Below are 19,583 nucleotides of genomic sequence, written 5' to 3' on the forward strand. Positions count from 1 at the left end.
TTCAGAAGCCTGGAACACCCCTCTTGGAGAGGCTCGCTTGGCATCACACAGAGCCGGAGAAGCATCTGCATTTCATCACAAGTCACCGCAGGAAGCCTGGGCTTTGGGTGTCTCGGGAAGAGTGTTCGCAGGAGAGATGGGAAACTCATTAAGCATGAGAGCCAGGGAGTGAGGTGCCTGGGCAGTGGGTTCCTGGGGAGGGCTCCGAGCTCCGTTTGCACGGGTCCCCGAGACGGGTCCGCTGACCTAGCACCAAAACAGACTCTGGATGCTGCAGGATCAATCCTCAGGTCCAGGAAACCTGGTGAAATTTGCTCATCACATCTTTTTCCTGCAGTGGTCCCAGCATTCGCATGTGCAGGGTTTTGTGTGATGTCAGGAATTCCCACCCTGCAGCTCTAAAGTCAGGAGGGCGGGAAGCATGGGTCCCACTCTGTCCCCAGGTGGACGGAGGTGTCTACGTCTTTGGTGGCAGAAAGTGTCCTCAAGGCCAGGCCTCCGCTCTCCCCTCCAGCAGCAAAGGTTCAGTAGCAAGCACCTGGGTTCCAAGGCAGTCTGCCCAGGGTCAGACTGCACCCCCTCAGCAGTAACATCCCAGGGAACTGAACCGCTCCACATCCCAGGTTTTGCATCTGTCCCCCGGGCTCACGGCTGGACTTGCCTCACAAGTGGAGGGCGGTTGAGACTGTGATTGAGCATAAGTAACTGCTTGCATCTGAGCACAGAGCCTGGAGCCTCCTTGTCAAACGTGGAAGCGTGGTCCACTCCATCACCTGTGTGCAGGTAGCAGTGGAGCTGGGTGTGTCCTTTATCGCACCCTTTTTGTTCGCTTCGTAAGGAAGCAGAGTCCAGCAATGCATTGCAATTGGTGCAGCCGTGGTGGAGCTGGCGTGACCAGGTGCTGGATCACCCAGCGTGGGTGGGTGCTTGGGGACCTGATGCTCCCAGCTTTGGGGTATTGCTGTTCCCTGGGTCATCCTTTGCCCCCATTTGACTGCAGTCAGCACAGCCTTTTGCCCCCGGTGTCAGGGGAGGGATGGAGGAACAGGACGCTGGTGCAACTGTTGGCTGCTTCTTTCTCTGCCATCTAGGGCGACCACGTGTGGGCTTCCTGGCCTCATGCCAGCTTCTCTTGAAATACAAAGATGCTTGAAATCTCACATCGTTCCCAGAGGAACAGCCGGGCTTGGTACTTGTACTGGTGACCTTATTATAGGGTTTGTTTACCTTTTTGCTCTAGAAAATTGTGTGTCTTAACCATCTCTAGAGGTAAATTTGCCCTTAAATGAATTACAGGCGTGTGTCACTTCTGCTGTTATATTTATCCCTTACTGACACTTTCCCATCCTGTGTGCTACTCTTGGCATCTGGCTGGTCAGCCTCATTGTAGTGAGAGGAAGCTCATCTCTCTGTCCTTCCGCGCTCTGCATACGCTAGAGGATGTATTAGTAGACTGTGGATCTCCACTCCTCTGTCTGAGGGCCTGCTGTCGTCTTGTCTCTGGCACAGCAGCTGTTCTGGGAAGCTCCTGATCTTTGCGCCAGCAACTGCCGTTCCAAAAGCCAACCAAGGAAGGATGCAAGTTCAGGGGACCCAAGGAGGAGGCATGACGAAAGAAGAAGTGTTTTGAATATATTCTAACTCGCCCGAGGAAGAAATTCACCAGTCAGGGAGCCAAGGCTCTGAGGAGTTCGGTCTCTGCCGTGGTCACTGCTGGTTTAACATAGCCGGGCCAAGTGCGCACCTTTTATTTTATTAACTATATGTCAGGTTGAGCACGATGGGAAGGAAGCAAGTCTTTCTCCTTTCCAGCTGGTTTGACCATTTCTGTGCTAACTCTTCTTAAGGAGCATATTCTGCAATGTGAGCTTTTAGTTCTCACAGCCCAATGAAAAAGGCAAATTTTTATTCCCATTTTATAGGAGCAGAGGTAGAGGCTCTTTGAGTGAATGGACCTGAGTGGGGTGACATAGCTGCTGCAGGCGTAGCTGGCTTGGGGTGTCTTGGTGATTTGGTTTCAGGTTTTTTTTTTTGTCTTTTCCTTGAAGTTCGATTTTATGAGGTATATATAATTTACATATAGTAAAATTTACCTTTTAGGTTGTACAGTCTAGGAATCCTGAATTCACAGTATTATGATTGAGACCGCGGATTTTATCTCCCTGAAAAGTCTTTGACTCAAGTTTCTTCCGTTTACTCCTAGCCGTAGGGTGCACCCCATCACGAGCACGCCCCGAGGAAAGTGAGCTCACTGCGGCCCTTCTCAGGCAAACCCGGGGCCCCTACACTATCCTGGAGGCTTGTAAATCGGTGAAATCATATAGACTACTCTCTCCTGTTCACTGGGGATTTGTTCCAAGACCCCCAGCAGGTTTCTGATCCCTCAGATTGTACTGAGCCCTCAATATACGGTTTTCTCCTGTAATGAGCAGTGATCAAAATAGATGGTGAATGTTTAAATTTTCAAAAAACGTATTACAGTAAAAGACACACACTTTGAGGGATCCCCCTCAAAGTCGTCTAGCCATGGGGTGAGTGTGCGTGAGGTGCGGGGAGGGTTTTGAGGGGGATTTATGGCGCAGTGCTTTTACTCTAATAAATTTTCTAATTAATTATGTTTAATTCACTGTATGTTTTGATCACATCTTGCTTACATACTTATGATCAGGTTTCCATTGCGCAGCATTTTATTATTATTTATATTATCTTACATTATTTATATTAATAATAATAGTAATAAGATCAAAGAACTATAACAATGTTGTGTGATGAAAGTTACACAAATGTACTTTCTCTTTGTCTCAAGTACCTTAATTCCTCATCGGACTACAGTAGTATTTTAGATGTCTGTTGACCGCAGGTAACGGAAGTTCTAGGCAGTGCTGTGCTGGGCTAGGGGCCGCGGGTGCAGGAACTCCTGAGTGTGCTTGGCAGTGAGTGTGTGGCTGACGTGTGAGGAGCGTGACCGCCTGGCCGGAGAGGGACCGCGCTCTTCTCCTTATAGTCACGCAGGGTGGCAGGTGGCCAGGGTAGGGGCGTTTGCTTCCTGCAGCAGCCTCCCTCCTCATTTTCAGGTGTTTCTGTGTACCCTGCCCCTTCCGAAATGGACCCCAGCAAGCACCACCTCACCGTGCACGTCCTGGGAGGCGTCTGCTGTCTGCAGTCACCTGCAGGGTTGGCTCGGGCCAGAGAGGTGTCGGCTGCAGAGGGGCTGCCCTGACCCCAGCTCCGCCCTCGCAGGGGCTGCTTGGGGGATGCCACGCTGGGGGCTGGAAGACCTCCGGGTGTGGCTGGGCCAGCAGCTCAGGTGCGCGGTCCCCCGAGGACGCTTCTGTCCTTTCCAGCCTAGGGACACTGTCCTGCTGACGTGCAGTGTGGTCCCGGAGAGAACACAGGGCAAGCTGCAGCTTCAGGGCACAGCCTTCGAGCGTGTGCGGCCCCGCGCACTCGGTGAGGACCCCGCCCTGACAGCCTTGAGCTCTGGGCAGGAGGCGGCCAGGCCCCAGGGGAAAACAAGCAAGGCCAGCCCGGGCCCCCTTTCCTGAGTGTCACTGTCACCCTGGGTGGGGACGTCTGTTCTTTTGCATACCGCTCACAGCAGGCCTGAGTGTCCTGTGGGAAGGAAGTGTCGCACACTGGGCCCTAAACATAGCATCTGTTCAGGACTCTGCCCTTGGCTCACAGGTGGGGTCGTGTCCTCCCACTCGTGTGTGTGTGTGTGTCCAGGTTGGCCCTTCTTATAAGGACACCAGTCACATGGGGTGTGGGCCTGCGAAAGACCTCATTTACCCAGGTTACTGCAGTAAAGACCCTCCCTTCACAAGCCACAGTCTGAGGTCCTACGGCTGAGCGCCTCAACATGTGGGTTTGGGGAAGGGGCACCACTCAGCCCATTGCACTGCCAAAGCTGGGGTGACTCCTGCCAGCTTCAAAGGGCATCTGCATCCTTCTAGGTCTCCTCTCCTCTCCTCCCCTCTCCTCTCCTTTCCCCTCCCCTCCCCTCCTCTCCTCTCCCCTCCCCCCTCTCCTCTCCTCTCCTCTCCTCTCCTCTCCCCTCCCCTCCTCTCCTTTCCCCTCCCCTCCCCTCCCCTCCCCTCCTCTCCTCTCCTCTCCTCTCCTCTCCTCTCCTCTCCTCTCCTCTCCTCTCCTCTCCTCTCTTCTCCCCTCCTCCCCTCCCATCCTGTTCTGTCCTCTCCCCTCCCCCCTCTCCTCTCCTCTCCTTTCCCCTCCCCTCCTCTCCTCTGTCCCCTCCCCTCCTCTCCTCTGTCCTCTCCTCTCCTCTCCTCTCCTCTCCTCTCGTCTGTTCTCTCTCCTCTCATTTTTCTTTTCTTTTTCTCTCTTCCCTTTCCTTCTTTTCATTATCTATGCGCATTAACTGTACAGCACATGGGGTGTTGTGACATTTTCATGCGTGCGTATAACACATTTTAATTACACCCAACTCCCCACCCTTTCTCTCCCCTCCCTCCCCGCTTTCCCCTCCTGTTGTCTAATACCCCTTTTTACTCTCCCATCAGCCCCATGCTGTAGTAGAAGAGGAAATGTGCAATGCTTGTCTTTTTGAATCTGGCTTATTTTGCTTAACCTGATGATCTGCACTTTCATCCACCTTCCTGGAAATGATATGATTTCATTCTTCTTCATGACCAAATGATGTAACTCCACTTTATGTGCTCTACCCATCCATCTATTCATCCAGTGGTGGCCCCGGGCAGACTCCACGGCCTGGGTGCTGTTAGCGGGGCTGTGGTGAGCAGGGCGTGCAGGCGTCTCTGTCCTCCACTGATTTGGACCCTTATAGGTGCGTACTGAGGAGTGGTACAGTTGGCTCATCCGGTTACATTTTGAGGTTTTTGAGGGTCCTCCATACTGATTTTCATAGTGGCTGTTCTAATTTACATTCCCACTAGCATTGCAGAAGGGTTCCTTTCCCCCCAGATCCTTGCCAGCATTTATTAATTTTTGTTTTCCTGAGAGCCATGCTGATTGGAGTGGGATGGAATCTCGATGTGATTTTGATTTGCGTTTTCCTGGTGCCGAAGGATGCTGAACATTTTTCACGTAATTGTTTATGCCATTTATGCCCAAAGAGAAGAGGCAGCGGCACACACGTTGGTGTGACTCTTGGCTGCTTTGATGAACAAAGCCAGGTTTCAGGCCATGCCCGAGGCGCTGGGTTTGATAACCGAGAGGGTTTTCCTGCAAGAGTGCTGGGCTGCTCATCAGATCCCTGACCTGAGAGGCCTCTGGAGAGAGGCCATCAGCTAGAAAGGCCGGCTAAGCTGTGGCGTACACCTGTTGTGCAACTGCAGGGCGCGCGACCGTTCTTATGAAACGGAGATGGTGTTCGCCTGTGTTCACAGGGAAAAGGATGGAGAGGGAATACGGTGAGGCACTCACGCGGCTTAGCTCTGGCAGCTGGATTCTCGGTGGTTTTTGCTTTCTTGCTGGAGTGTGTATGTTCTCTACATTTCAGAATGACCACGTCCTGCTTTTGAAAGTAGAGAAACAGCATTCTCTAAAAAAGAGATCAGTGTGAAGAAGGTTTCTTTTTTTAGGGCAAAAGTGCTAATTTAGAAAATATGACTGCAGGATGAAGTATAAAATTAATTTCAGTAAAATAAATCATGCATACCTGAGAATGAGGGTCCCTTCAGAAACGGTTTGCGGGAAGCACAGCAAAGCCAGTTAGTTCCCTTACCGTAAAGGTCAAGATAAAGATGCCACAAAGAGAAGGCAGTACTGGAGGGAGATTTCACTCTTTGGGTCTTTCAGAGGTGAAAGCTGGAGCACGGAGGAGGAACTGGAAAGGTTAATGTGCTTGTCACTGAAAAATTTCATCGCTTTTGAAAACCACCTTTTCTTTTTTAAACCCAGTTGAAGTTTTCTTTTAACATTAACTTCTACACCTTTGGGATTAAATTAGCGGCGCTTTAATGCTCAGTTTTTGGAATGTTACTAGAAGAGCTACAGACGATTTAAAAATATCAGTGGCAAAATCAGATCTATTCTGTTTCAAATGTTGGCATGGAAGTCTCTAACGCCCTTCAGACAAATTTGGGAGCTTCGGTTTGAAAGGTGCTTCTAATGAGATGCTTTGATGTCCCCAAGAAGCCACTTGCTTAATGACCATGGTGGCCCAAGCTCTCATCAGTGACCTGCTGGTCAGCCCAGCTGTTGCTCTATTTCTCCGTGCAATTGCTGAGGTTTAGCTCCCCTGTTCATTTAGATTCTGATCATCTAAGAGACTCGTGTGCCTCCATCAATAAAACATTAAATATGAAACCACAGGAATACGCCGCTCTGTTTCTTATAAACATGGTGCTCCAAAGCAAGCATGGGAGAAAATGAGCGGCTCACTCGGGACCAGGGGCCGCTCTCCACTCAGCGTCTCTCCCACGTAGGAAGCCGATACTGCAAAGACTCCGCAGCATCCAAGCCGTTCCGGCCCCCGAGTGCAGTGTACTGCCACGACACGCATCTGCCTATTTTCCTTGATTTATGATCATCTGAGGCATTGCTCATGGAGATGCTGCTGTTTCAGGGGAGCTAGAGTCCCTCCAGTCATTAAGAGTGTGCAGATCAGGATGCCGCAACCCGGAGGAAGTGAGTGTGGGGAGAAAAGAACTCAGGAGGAAATGAGCGATGGGACTCGGTGGGGCGGAGCAGCGCTTGCCAAGGAGGGCTTCCCAGGCGCAGGAAGAGTGGCTGGATGGCGCTTTCCTCCTCCTGAGAAACCTCGGCAACTACTTGGTGGCCAGGAGCCGAGAGAGGCCAGGTGCTGGGAAGAGAGCATGAAGAGCTAAGAAGCACCCTGGGACAGGGACGCTCCCCTGTGTTCATACGGAGAAGCTGTCCACTGGACAGCACTGAAGGCCAGCTCTGGGCAACAGGAGGGGAGAGCTAGTGCCCTGGCGGCCAGCCCCCCGGTGGCCAGCAGGGGTCAGGGATGATCATCTCTTCTTCTCAGAGGGCGGACTCCCCAGCCACAGACCGCTCCCCTCTTCCTCCAGGCACGAGAGCCAGGTGCGTCAGGGGCCCTGGTGCAGACCTCCAGTCTCGGTCTTCCTTGGCACATAGGTCTTCCCACCGCATCAGCGGGGCCAGTTTATTCTCCACCTGAGCCTCCAGCTTGGGAGTAGCCAGGCCAGAGACAGGGAAGTCCGTGCCTCCATCTGACTCTGTCGCCATGAGCTTCAAAGCTGGTGATATTGCATATGGTGAAGGTGTTTGATTATTGGTCACCTGCTTTGAGAAAGAATCTTGTATTTCTGAGTCCAGGAGACACCAGAGTCGTTGCCTGAGAGTTTCCCTTGTACAGAGCAGTGGCTGCTGGACACCAGCTGTCCAAGTCCCGTTTCCTTCTATACCTGCAGGGCTTGGAAACGGGGCTGGGAGGAAACGCCCCTGTGAGCCTGCGGTGCCCGTGGGCCCGAGTGTCCCTTGTCCTCTGCAGACCCACCCCCTGCATGAGAGTCATCTTCTCTAGTGTCTCTTAAGCTGAATTCATGGATAAAGCTCTTTCCAGTATTTGGTGGCCAATTGGACAAGTCTACTGAGGAGGAGGAGGAGGAGGAGGAGGGGGAAGAGAAGAGGTGGAGTGGGGCTGGGGATTTAGCTCAGCGGCACAGATCCTGCTTGGCAAGCGCAAGGTCGTGAGTTCAATTCCTGGTACCGGAGAAAAACCAGATTAAAAAAAAAAAAAAAAAAAAAAGAGAAGAGGTGGAGTGTAGATGGAGCCTGGGGAATCTGGGGTGACCAGAAGCCTCACTGCTTTGGGAAGTACCTCGTTCCCTAACCTATGGCGGCTTTGGAAGAGCTGACACGTAAGCAGGTCATAGTTCACCAAAGTAAATACCTACGGTGAATACAGGTTTATTTACTTAGATGCTGTAGGTGCAGATTCACAGAGTATTTTTGGATTGCAGTTTGAAACCAAAACTTAACCAACTGGGATTCATTTCACATTTCACCCCTTTGGCATTCTAGAATAAAAAAATAAGTGAAATGTCTCTTAATGGGAACTTGTGCTTCATCTTAAAGATGGAACTGCATGTACTGAGATGAACAGTTTTCCAGACCAGCATGGCCTGTCTCGTGTTCCAGATTAGCATTAATAATGAAATGACATACGAATGGTACGTGGATTTTGTGGGTATGGATGGCTGAGTGTTATAGAGGCATTCTTTACTCCAGTAGTCTAGAAATCATGAAATAAAAATTCATAAATGACAGCATATGTTCTGAACATTCAGTCATGGCCCATAACATCATGAAGGGTTTCAACACTGTACTGCTTTCAATGAATTTTCTATTCCCTTGGAATTTCCGGCTTTCTTGAAGCTTTTACTTACCGAGGGTCAAGCTACCCTGTAGCCCAAGGCTCAAGGAACAGCCAGTAATTCCAACCGTTCTTTATAATTTTAATATTTTGTCCATCATAGCTTCTTGGAGTATTTTGACTTTTAAAAATATTGCATTAAACATTATTTACCTGGTTACTTCTTGGTGTATCCTTACATCCTGTGTAAGGCAAATGTCAGCCTCACCCTGACCATCTGTAGCTATTCCAAGAAGGCAGTGGTTTTGTAGTGGGTTTCACAGTGAAGAACAGGGGACAGAGAAGTCACCAAGTCCCTTAAGTTTATAGGAAGCTCAAGCAGGATTTTCAGGAAGCACAGCCTGAGATTGTTTGTGAGGACGTTAGTTGTGTTGGAGAAGCGAGCATATTTCCTATTGGAGCTTGCACTGTTGGGCCATGGTGTTAATGAGGTGTGTGCCCTCTTGGGTAGCTTAGAAGTGGGCAGACGCATCCTACTATCCATTTGAAACTCAAAGTACATGGAGAAATGGGCCAGAAGCCAGCCGTTTACTTGGAAACCCGTGCGGTTTATTCCACTCGGGGAGCACTAGATCCAAGAAGGTTGTCCATGACTTGGCAGCTTGGTTGGAAAAGAAGCCACCCAGCCAAGTTCGCATGCTGGGTCAGACACCTCCTGGCTGTCACCGCGGACCCTGTCTGGGAGGACGTGCGTGGGTAGCCAGCTTGGCGTGGATTCCAAGACTTCAAGCAGGAGCATAGGGACAGCCTGTCATCTGCCCACACCAAACACCTCCACCTCTACCTTCACCTCCTGCCCGAGGCTTCCTTATCGACCCCTGCAGAGCCAAGTGGGGGACTCAGCAAAGTCCTGACGCACAGGCAATCAATGCTCTGTCAGCGTCTCGGATCAATGAGACAGGAGCGGAGGATGCTTCTTCACCCCCCGCCGCCATCCAGGCTCTGTCCTCAGCTTTCTATGCAGCTGGTGGGCGCGACCCCCAGGACCAGTATTAGTGGGACCTAACAAGGCCAACTCGATGACGCCCCTTCCTGCCTCTCAGCTTCTCCCCACCTTTCCAGCATTGCTTCTCATAAGCTCATAGGATAAGCAACCTTAGCCTCAGGCTCTGCTTTCTGGGAAATACAGGCAGAGACATATTTTTCTGCAGATCTTGGCACAGTGAGGCTGTCAGGAAAATTTACTTCAAAAACCCTACCTTTAAATACCCTGCTTGCATTTTAATGGGTACTTGGCACATGGTGGATTAGCAGAAGGGACATTGAAGGCACAAGGCTCTTTTACATGCCCAGTTGTTATTCAGGTTCTTTTTAATTGAGGAGTTATTGAATTCTAAAGTGCTATATTTTTATTAGGGAGTGTTGATGAGAAAGGAAACTTCACTTTCCGAGCCTTGGGAGTCTGTCGGTAAGCGTCTAAGTATTGAGAATCTAGGAGAGTTCTCACCTGGCTGAGGACCCGCCAGGGTCCCTCTGTCTTTCCATTGTCCTTCAGTAGATTCTACGGCATCCACACTTGCTGCCGGTGTGGAAAAGGGCAAAAGAGGACTTTCAAGCTTCAATTTCAAAATTCTGTGTTGGAACCTTGTCCTTATTTCATGATGTGAGATTCTGGAATTCTCAGAAATGATTCTGTAGTATCATGAATGTGCCACTATGTTGTTCCATCCAGATAGCTGTATAATTTAATATATTAGAGTATGCAGAGAGTAGAAAAAAGTTCTCTCTAGGTAAATATACATCCGTCCGTCCATCCATCCATCCATCCATCCACACATCCATCTACTTATCATCCATCCATTCATCTTCCCTTCAGCTTCTCCATCCATCCATCCATCCATCCATCCATCCATCCATCCATCCATCCACTCGTCCACCCATATGCTCATGTATTTCAGCAGAGCCAGTGCTGGTGTTTGTGCTACTTAGATTTGTAAAACGATCTCACACTGTTTCTGCAGTCAATCCCTTCACTGTGGGTCTCACTGTTTCTTCGTGTAAGCCAAATGCCCAGCAAACTCTCAGCTCATGGCTGCTCATGAAGTCACACAGACCTCAGACCCGAGGCTCCCTGCCTCCTCAGCCTCCACTTACTTACCGGTGGAGGAGGGAAGCAGAATGCAGCGCCCAGAGGTGCTTCCACCCTGCAGCAAAGAGGGAGAGCTGGGAACCTTGACTCAGATTTTGCATCTTGGCTCTGCCACTTCCCAGCCGTGTGCCCCTGAACAAAGTCTTCTGTGAGCCTTAGGTGGCACTTGGCAAAAGGAGACTGCTACTGCCGGCACAAACACCTACCTCATAGCTGGGGTGATGTATGGGGGCCCTGGGGCCTGGCTTCCACAGTGTGTGCTGTGGTCCCCAGACACCCAGCCTGGTGCACACCCTCCACTTCCCGCTCCAGGGAGACCCAGTGCCCCATGCGGATGTGGTCACCGCATGACCCAGTGTGAGAGCAGACTCTGCTGGCCACCTCCTCCCCTCCCTACTAGCTCCCCTTAGCCTTGAAAACATCTCAAGATCAACAAGAATTCTGGAAAAAGATGCTTTCAAGGACTCATCCCTTTTCATCAGGATCGTTCCCTGATCTGCAACCCCAACTCCCCCGACATCTGTCGCCTGCATTTTGCCTCCATCACATGCGACCTAGGAGACACTGTGCGCTGGACTTCCCTCTCACTGTGCACCCTTCCTTCCGGTCTCCCTCTGGCTTCCAGAACACAGTCTTTGATGGAACAAGAGGCTGTTCATGACGTCTGAAATGTCTTCATGCTTAAGGCGTTTAAGGACCGCGGGGCTTGCCTGCTCCGACGTTGTGCGTGTATCTCTCGTATTCCATTTACAGTAATTTGACTTTATTTTACAGTAAAGCACTGTCCTACTTTGCAGAATGCTCCTTCCCCACCCCACGCAGCCTATGAATTATGCAGGGAAGGTTTAGAAACTGGAGTAGTTGCCACCTCGGGCTGTGGGGCTGCCACTGACCAGCCTGAGTCTCAGTGGAATCAGGTTTTCATCCAGTGCCGGGAACTTCGTGGCTTTGTGTTGGAGCAGAGGAGGCATCGAGACAAGGACAGATCTTTGTCTGTTATTTTGTAGAAAGCCCCCTTCCTGGAAGGGTTCCTTTACTTGCAAATCTACTATGCGTAAGAAACAGGCCACCTGGTGGAAGTCCAGATGTTGTACGCCACAGGCTTCTCTAGGGAACGGAGGGTGTCAAGGCTGGGGATCCTCATGGCAGTTTTTTCAAGAAGAGTTGATACTGGACATGGTGCCCATGCCTGGAATCCCAGCTACTTGAGAGGCTGAGGCAGAAGGATCCTATGTTCAAGGTCACCCTGTGCAATTTAGTGAGACTTTGTCTCAAAATAAAAAATACAAAGGCCTGGGGCGGGCATAGCTCAGTGGAAGAACCCTTGCTTAGTATGTGGAAGGCCCTGGGTTCCATCCCCAGTACTGAAGAACAAAAACCAAAACCAAAAACCAGTTGCTGTCTGCTGAGGGCCGTGACCTCCCGTCTCCTTGCAAGCACAGGCAAGGGGTTTCTAGCTCCGTGGTGCCTTGAGTTATATACAGAGACAAGACCCACGTTCCTCCACCTTCCAGCTCTGAGGGGGCCCTGGCTGCAGAGCGGGCAGAGCACCCTGAGCTGGGCAGTGGCTCACCCGCCTGGGTACTGGGGTGCAGGGTGAGGTGCAGTGACATGTGGGGTGCTTTGCTTTGCCTCCCTCAGCTTGCCATGTGCACAGGGAGGCTGGTGTCCACAGCGCGGTCCCTTTACTAAGCTAAGCCTCCCCGGTCAGAACCTACAGCAGGATTTTCACACGATCCGTGCTCAGCGCACAGTGGGTGCTGAGGTTTGGGGAACCTGCCATGATGGTGTTGGGCCGCAAAGGGAGCTGGTTATTGTTTTACTGTGACTATTTGTGGCCTGCAATCCTGGATCCGGGTGAAGCTTTCGAGGGCACCAGTACGCCTTTGTAGATTTGCCCTGTGTTCCTTGCCCTTGCTCCTTCCAGGACACCTTCTGGTGGTGATGTCCGAAAGATGCCTCCTCAGAGATGCTTGGGAAGCCCAGGTTTTGGTCCTGGCCTCTCTTGATAGAGTCATGCCCTTGGACTCCCACTCCCTTTCCTCCTGCTGAAACTCAGAAACTGCATTCTCTTCGATTCTTTTCAACTCAGACTGTATCACCTCATGTCCACAGAGTCTTTTCTTCTTTTAATTTTTGTCAGTCCCTGTTTGCCACACACGATGACTGCCTTCCTGTGGGGAGTTGGTACATGTAGCTAGCACCTAATTCTTTCCATGTCCCCCTCCCCTCTCTTCTCTCCCGCCTCCCTCCCTCCCTTGTTTCTCTTCTCTTTTCCAAAAGATCTATCTTCTTGCTTCCTATTGTCTGTCTTTTATTTTGCTCTTTAGTTTACTTATACGTTGGGTTGTTCATGTAAGAGAAACCATGCCATGTAGAAACCTGACACCCACAGAGTCTTACTCAGAGATACAAATCTAACCATAAAATTTCTCCTACTTCTGGTCAACCTGGCAAAAGAAAAATGCAAGGGGTAGGCATCAGCAATGACAGCAATTGGAAAAGACCAGATAATGGGAAATAGGGAGATAGATTTTTTGCAAAAGGGAAGGAGAATAAGAGATGGAGGGAAGAAAGAGAGAAAGGAGGGGAAGAGGATGTTAAAAGAACTAAGATGTGTTAGGTACACGTGCCAACTCCCTGTGATGAATGAGTGGAATGACAGAAAAGCTAGCTCTGCAATTGAGACACTCTGATATGAGCACGAGAGCTGTTTAGCTGATTACAGTTTACTGGGCACAGGGACTGGTATGAGAATATAGCAGTGTGACAGCCATCGTTGACAGAGGTGACAGTCTGATCTCTTGGTGCTTGGCGCAAACTCTTGGCCATTTCCTTCATCTTTTCCATGAGGTTACGCTCAATCAGCAGCAGTCTCCTGCCTGGCTTCCTTGTGACAGTGAGCTGTGTCCAGCCAGTGGTGGCCATGGAGCGGGGAGGCCGGGGAGGTCGTCCACGAGACATAGCGATGTTTTCCTGGGCTGATCTATCCCGGTGACATGCGCTTTAACTCTCTGAGCTAAAGTAATACAATGCTAGATTTAATGCAAGAGATAAGAGACCGTAGCAATCCTAACTGTGCCTGATGATTCCTTCTTTTTTTATGTTTTTTAGCGACAAGGAACTGGAGCAACCAATGGAAAAGACAAGACATCGGGAGAAAATGGTAAGAGGACTGCAGCAGCCCAGCTATCCCCTCCCTGTCCGTCTGCAGCCTTGGGTGTGCAGCAGGTGCAGCTCACGCTTTCCATCAAACTCAGCTTACTATTTATGTCTGTGCCTCTCCGGAGAGTGGATTTTAGCAATTCACAGCAAGCGCCGGGGCCTGGCTCCTCGAAGAAAACAGAGCTCGCTAAATGTGGTGATAAGAGCAGTTTCCCTCCCCAACGAGGACTCCCGTTTTGGGCAACATGGTAATTACAGTGCAAATATAGTTCTCTGCTTTCTTCATTAGGGTTGGTGAGAACCGTCCAAGTTGTTGTGAGGATGAAATGAGATAAGTGCTTTGAAAACTGTGAAGTGCTCGACTCTGGAAGGAGCTTTGGAAACCTGCTTTACCCTGGGCAGCGCCCAGCATGGTACCGGGCCTAGGGCGGTGCTGAGCCGGCTTGTGTCAAGTTCCCCTAGTGAGTCTCTAGCAAATAAAAATGATAGTCGTGCGGGGTGCGCCTGCATCCTGTCTCTCCAGGCTCTATTGAGGCCTTAAGTTGCAGGGATGAACTTGTGTTTTTAATTTTCCAGTAGTGGTGGTGACTGAACCCAGCCACTGAGCTTCACCCCTGTCCATAAGCTGGCCTCGAGCTTGTGACCTTTCTGCCTCAACCTCGCAAAGAGATCATGCTAGATTTTAAGGCTGAGAATCCAGAGAGCGGTGTGGGGGAGCTGGAGGTGGGTATCGTGTGGAAAACAGCCCCGGTTTTGCCCTAGCTTGAGCAGGTGTGGTGGAGGATGCACGGGATCATGCGTGCTCCTTGTGGACACAGAAAGCCATGGCGTGGCCTGGCAAGGCTAGATTCCTGCTCTTCTTTTTTTTTTTTTTTTTGGTTTTTCTCCGGTACCGGGAACTGAACTCACGACCTTGCGCTTGCCAGGCAGGTGCTTTGCCGCTGGGCTAAATCCCCAGCCCTGATTCCGGCTCTTCTTGCTTCTCATCCACTCCAGAATGATGTTCTCTTTTGTAGAAAAGGACTCTTGCCTCCCATTGGATGAGATTCCTGCTGGCATCCACTAATCAAGTTTCAAGGCACACAAATCACAAATGCACTTGTAAAAATTGCCTAAGACCCATGGATGATGGTGCACACCTATAATCCCAGCACTTGAGAGGCCGAGGAAGGAGCATTAGGGTGAGTCCAAGCCTAGTCTGGGCTGCATGCTGAGTTTAAGGTCAGCATGGACGACACAGTGAGACTTTGTCTCAAAAAAAAAAATTCCCTAGGGACTGAAAACACTTTGGACTCTCAAGAGCACTCCTTTGTGCAGTCCTCGTGCTCCTCCAGAGTCAGTGTGGTGAGCTCTTGGGGATAGGAATCACTGTGTCACTAGACAGAGGATGTCCTGATCAGAGTAGGGGGTGGAGCGGAGGAAACCATAGCCGCCCGACGTGGGAAGGGCTTGCTCGGGTTATAGGGGAGCACTGAAGGTGGAGTGCCAAGGGCCTGTGACTTTTCCACTTCCAACACTCACACCCGCCTGTCTGCTGGTGCTCGCGTCCTTTGACCTTTGTAACTTCACACCATGGAGATTCACAGTCCAGAGACTTCTCAGAGCCCCTCTGCGCTACTGGCTCTCAGATCTTTTGCTCTCACAACTTCTTTGGATCTTCAAAACTCCTGCAGAACCCGGAGAAATTTGCTGATGTTGGTTCTATCTGTCAGTGGCTCCCACACTGGAAGTTAGCGGTGGAGAAATTATAAACAAGGTTTACTTATTATCTCACTAAGATGTAATAAACCTACTACAGGTTAACCTGAGCAGCAGTTTTTCCGTATGAAAAGTAGTTATATTTTCCAAGACAGAAAAATATTCAGTGAAGATACTGGCAAGGGTGCATGTTTGTACACATCTCCTCAGCGTCCGGCTTAGCGGGGGAGCTGGAGTCGTCCGCTGTGATGTCCTGGGGTGGGCAGTGCCTAATACATTTCACCATGCATGTGTGAAAGATGAGACTTTAAGCAGAAAATGATATAAGATCAAGCCGTATCTTTTATAATAGCAGTGTCTTTCGTAAGATCAACCATGGTTTTGATCGAGTGGGTTCCCCCAGCAGAGGTGGGCACCCCAGAATTCCTGGTCCACATTTTGAGAACTGCTGCCTTGGGGTAACGCAAGTGGCCCTGCATGGCTGGAGTCTGGAGATGAGGTTTAGCGGTGGCTGAGCCACAGCCAGGGCCCGTGGGTCCCAAGCTTCTGCATGCCAGCTGTGCCAGGACAGCCCGTGGTTCTTCGGTGCACGACTCCATGTCCAGGGCTTGCTCCAAAGGGCGCTCTCAGCTCAGTTCTCAGAATGCCACTTCCTCCTGTTCAGAAGCAGGACTTTATCCCAGCCAAAGACTGGTCTAACCCCTGGAAACCAAGTGAGGCTTTTCTGAAAGTTTAAAAATTAATCAAATGGAAAAATTTGAGATGCTATGAATAAAGCTTTTTATTATATAATTCTAGATATTAAAAGATATTTGCCTTTGAGTGGTAAAAGGGATTATTAGATAATTATAGGATAATGACACTGTATAAACCCAAATTATTATTAACATGCAGTACCTTAATTTCAGGTAAAATTGCTTATACATGATATATGCACATGATACATTATTGTAATACTAAGTATTTTTAAGAGGTTTTTGCCTCTAAAATGGAACAAAGACAAAAGCCAGCAGCAGATCAGTAAAGATTGGGTAAAAACTTTTTGAAGAAGGGTGGAAGATATTTTTCCTAGAGACTCTTAAATTGCTTACTGATTTTTAAATTCCTGGGATCTTGAAATTTCTGTTTTAACTTAATATTACATTCTGTTGAAATTCAAATTGTTTTACCCTGTCACGCAGGTACCTAGGGAAATCTATTATGTTAATGTATGTTTCTTATAATAGCAAATGAAATTGCCTACCTGAGTTGGAGGAGCAAGGACCCCTGGGGACAGAAACGTGCAGTGTAAGACGTCGCATGCTATGAGATTTGGATAGGAGCTGCTTAATCCTAAAGTGAGCATTTTTAAATTCTGTTGGTTGCCTACAAGTCAAGATGCTATTATTGCAAATACTATAAATTTATTGGAGGTCTCTGTTTAACATTTAAAGCAGTGAGGGTGATGGGAGTGAACAATAGGTGCTTTGAAATTATTTGTATCTGCAAAGACCTCGGTAAGGGCCAGTGAAACTTCAAAGGGAGCTTGCACTAGGTTACTGCTGGAGTTTTGTTACACAACTGAGACATGGCTCTTGTGATTCTTGTTATTGTTGTTGTCATCGTGGCATTTACTGACATGAAACATGACATATATCCACCACATGCTACCCACAATACCCTTGAAACCTTCCTCATCCTGCCAAGGTGTCAGCTTCTGAATCCACAACCCAACAAATCCAGATGTTCTTGTAACTCTACACTCTGTGGAATCATCTGCTGTAGAAAGACAACTTTTCCAGAAATATTCAGCTTAAAGATTCTTTTTTAATTTAGAAAATAAATTCGTTAGTAACGGGATGATCCAGAGATTTTTATTGCTCTGTGAGTAGCATATTAATTATCTCCTTAGTCAGACCAGACGTTTCATTTGTTTCTGGACATAACTTTCTATCTGAGTGAAACAATAGTTCCTAGCTCAGGGGCACATCCCTTTATCCAGTATAGACAGCTACATTAAATTCAAACAGGTTTATAAATACAGACACAGCTATGTGAATCTAGATTACTTGTTACTAACTACCTGTTTGGCATAACCGAGAGAGATTTTGTTTTGCTGTGTACCTTGATAGTGGTTGTCCAGAGAGACCCCAGGGTTAAAGTTCATTGTGCATGTACAGAAATACTGGAAGGAGTGTTGAAACTGGAAAACTTCTGATGTGAAAGGGAGATTTATTACATCTCTTGGAGAAGAGATGTGAGCTGGACTGAGTTTCTGACATGGGCATGGGCTTCTTGTGACATAAGGAGCCGTGGTGCATTTGTTTGCAAAGGGCCTGCTTTAGGATGTAAAGCCTGGGAACACACCTAGTTCCACAGGAGGATCCTTGTGTCCAGGCCGAAGCACAAGGCCCCAGAGGGAAGCTTCAGGTCACTGTGGGCTCCTCCGCCACTGGAGTCTCTTTGCTGCATGTAAGTGACACCTGCCAGCTTGGGTGCCATGCCAGAACAGGAGCGTCCTCTCCTTGGACCAGGAGCTATGGCTCTGGAAGTCCCCATCAGATGGGAGAATGTGCTAGGAGCATGTGGAGATTATTCTGACTTGATATGATTCCAAGTTGCTAACGATGGATAACTTCAGATGTACTTGGTTCTCTCTTCTGCCCACGTTGAGTAAAATGCAAACCCTGGGAGTTCAAGTTATTTTACTGAGTTGGAGGGAACGCACCCATAGGTACACAGGGGGTACTTTTCTTATTTTTCTGTAGAGTAGGTGGAAAGATTGACTGAAAAGGACCTGCGCTCATGGACAGATATGTACACTACCATTCATCTCTGTGAGTGCTTTCAAATAAGAAACAGCATCCAAATATGGATTCCTGGAGCACTTTCTCTCCTCTGCCGCCCTTTGGCATCGCATTACACAGTGGATACCAATAAGCTGCCATCTGGGGCTCTCTGAGCTCCCAGGACAGACGTGCTGGCTTGGGCTAGTTCTGCTGGGACACATGGGCTCTGTTGTCCTCGTGCGAGGTGTTGAGTGAGGCCTGGGTGTGAGGGTCGGTCGTCAGTGCGAAGGGAGCAGAAACCCATGCTGGATCTGGGAACGAGGTATGGAGGGCTCATTAACCTGGCTGGCAGAGAAGGCATTTGGGGCTGATGGTGCTGCCAGGATGGCCTTGCTCCTGGGCACAGGATGGTGAAACAGAGGGCGAGAGGGAGATGGTGACTTCTAGAAAGGCCAGGGAAGGCTCAGGTCCTACAAGAGCCTCCAGGAGAACGTGGCTCTGTTCTGCTTCACATGTGGGATGGGAGCATATCAGAGCTTGGGGACTGATGCAGGCAAGAGTGGCAGGGCAGGCAGCCCCACTGCAGGTCTTGGCTGCTCCATGGGCTGGCACGTCAGGGTGTCTGGAGTCCCTGGGCTGTGAGCTGCGGCCGGCACCAAAGAGCTGACTCTGTGTACACTGCCGTAGCTCTGTGGAAACTCGCTGTGCTGTCTCTGAAAAAGGGACCATGTGAAGATCTGAGGCTGTGACAGGTATCCGAAACGTGTTACTGAGAAAGTCACAGGCTGCACCTGGCTGTGGACAAAGCAGCCCTTGAAGTTATCCGTGTCTATGGTATGTGACATTGCCCAGGCCAGGAGGCCTTAAATCTGATCTCCGCTGGTGCCACAAAACCCGGGCTCCACTGAATCTACGGATTGGGGGTGCTACTGCGACTCTCATGGCCACACAGCTCGCAAGGTGCAAAGCCAAAACAAAATATATTTCCGAGGTCCTCGGGCTCTTTCTCTCCTTTTTGCTATATTTGAAGCTACCACAAGGGGATCATAATTCAAAACAAGGGTGGCTGAAACTCAGGAGAGAGAGTCCTTGGTGCCCCAAGCGCTCCAAAGAATCTTTATTCCAGAAGGAAGAAGTGGACACCCAAGGCTGCTTCTCATATTGATCCAGTCAGGGAAAGAATGAGATTGGAATTGCTTATTAACCAGGCCTTCAGCCATCAGGGTCTGCAAACAAGCCTGCTGATGCGTGTAACCTGAGTCAACAGCGAGGAGATCCTGTGTGAAGGTGATCCTAGGATCAGCGCTGACACGGAATTTATCACCATTAAGCTCAGTTATGAGAGTGACTTGTTAAAATTTGTTTTGTCCTTCAGGTTGGGCATTAGACTGACTTCAGCGAGTGAACAACCCCTTGGGTAAATACAGTGCCTCTGTTCCACTGTCTTTGGAGTGAATGTGCCTGACCTGTTGTTAACAGGAGTGGACAACTGTGCTGGCCTCTGCTCATCATTTTTTGTGTT

At 49.5% G+C, this 19,583-nt stretch overlaps 1 protein-coding gene across 1 annotated transcript in view; it reads left to right on the forward strand.

Annotated features, from left to right (window-relative positions):
* Pcp4 (Purkinje cell protein 4) overlaps positions 1-19,583 on the forward strand; it is a 55,123-nt gene that overhangs the window by 12,735 nt on the left and 22,805 nt on the right. Inside the window, exon 2 of the mRNA XM_005375850.2 lies at positions 13,545-13,596. Coding sequence (XP_005375907.1) covers positions 13,545-13,596 — 52 coding nt within the window. The remainder of the gene's footprint in view (positions 1-13,544; positions 13,597-19,583) is intronic.

This window comes from Chinchilla lanigera, unplaced genomic scaffold (assembly GCF_000276665.1).
Source record: "Chinchilla lanigera isolate Chin_1 unplaced genomic scaffold, ChiLan1.0 scaffold00006, whole genome shotgun sequence".
Lineage (NCBI taxonomy): Eukaryota > Metazoa > Chordata > Mammalia > Rodentia > Chinchillidae > Chinchilla > Chinchilla lanigera.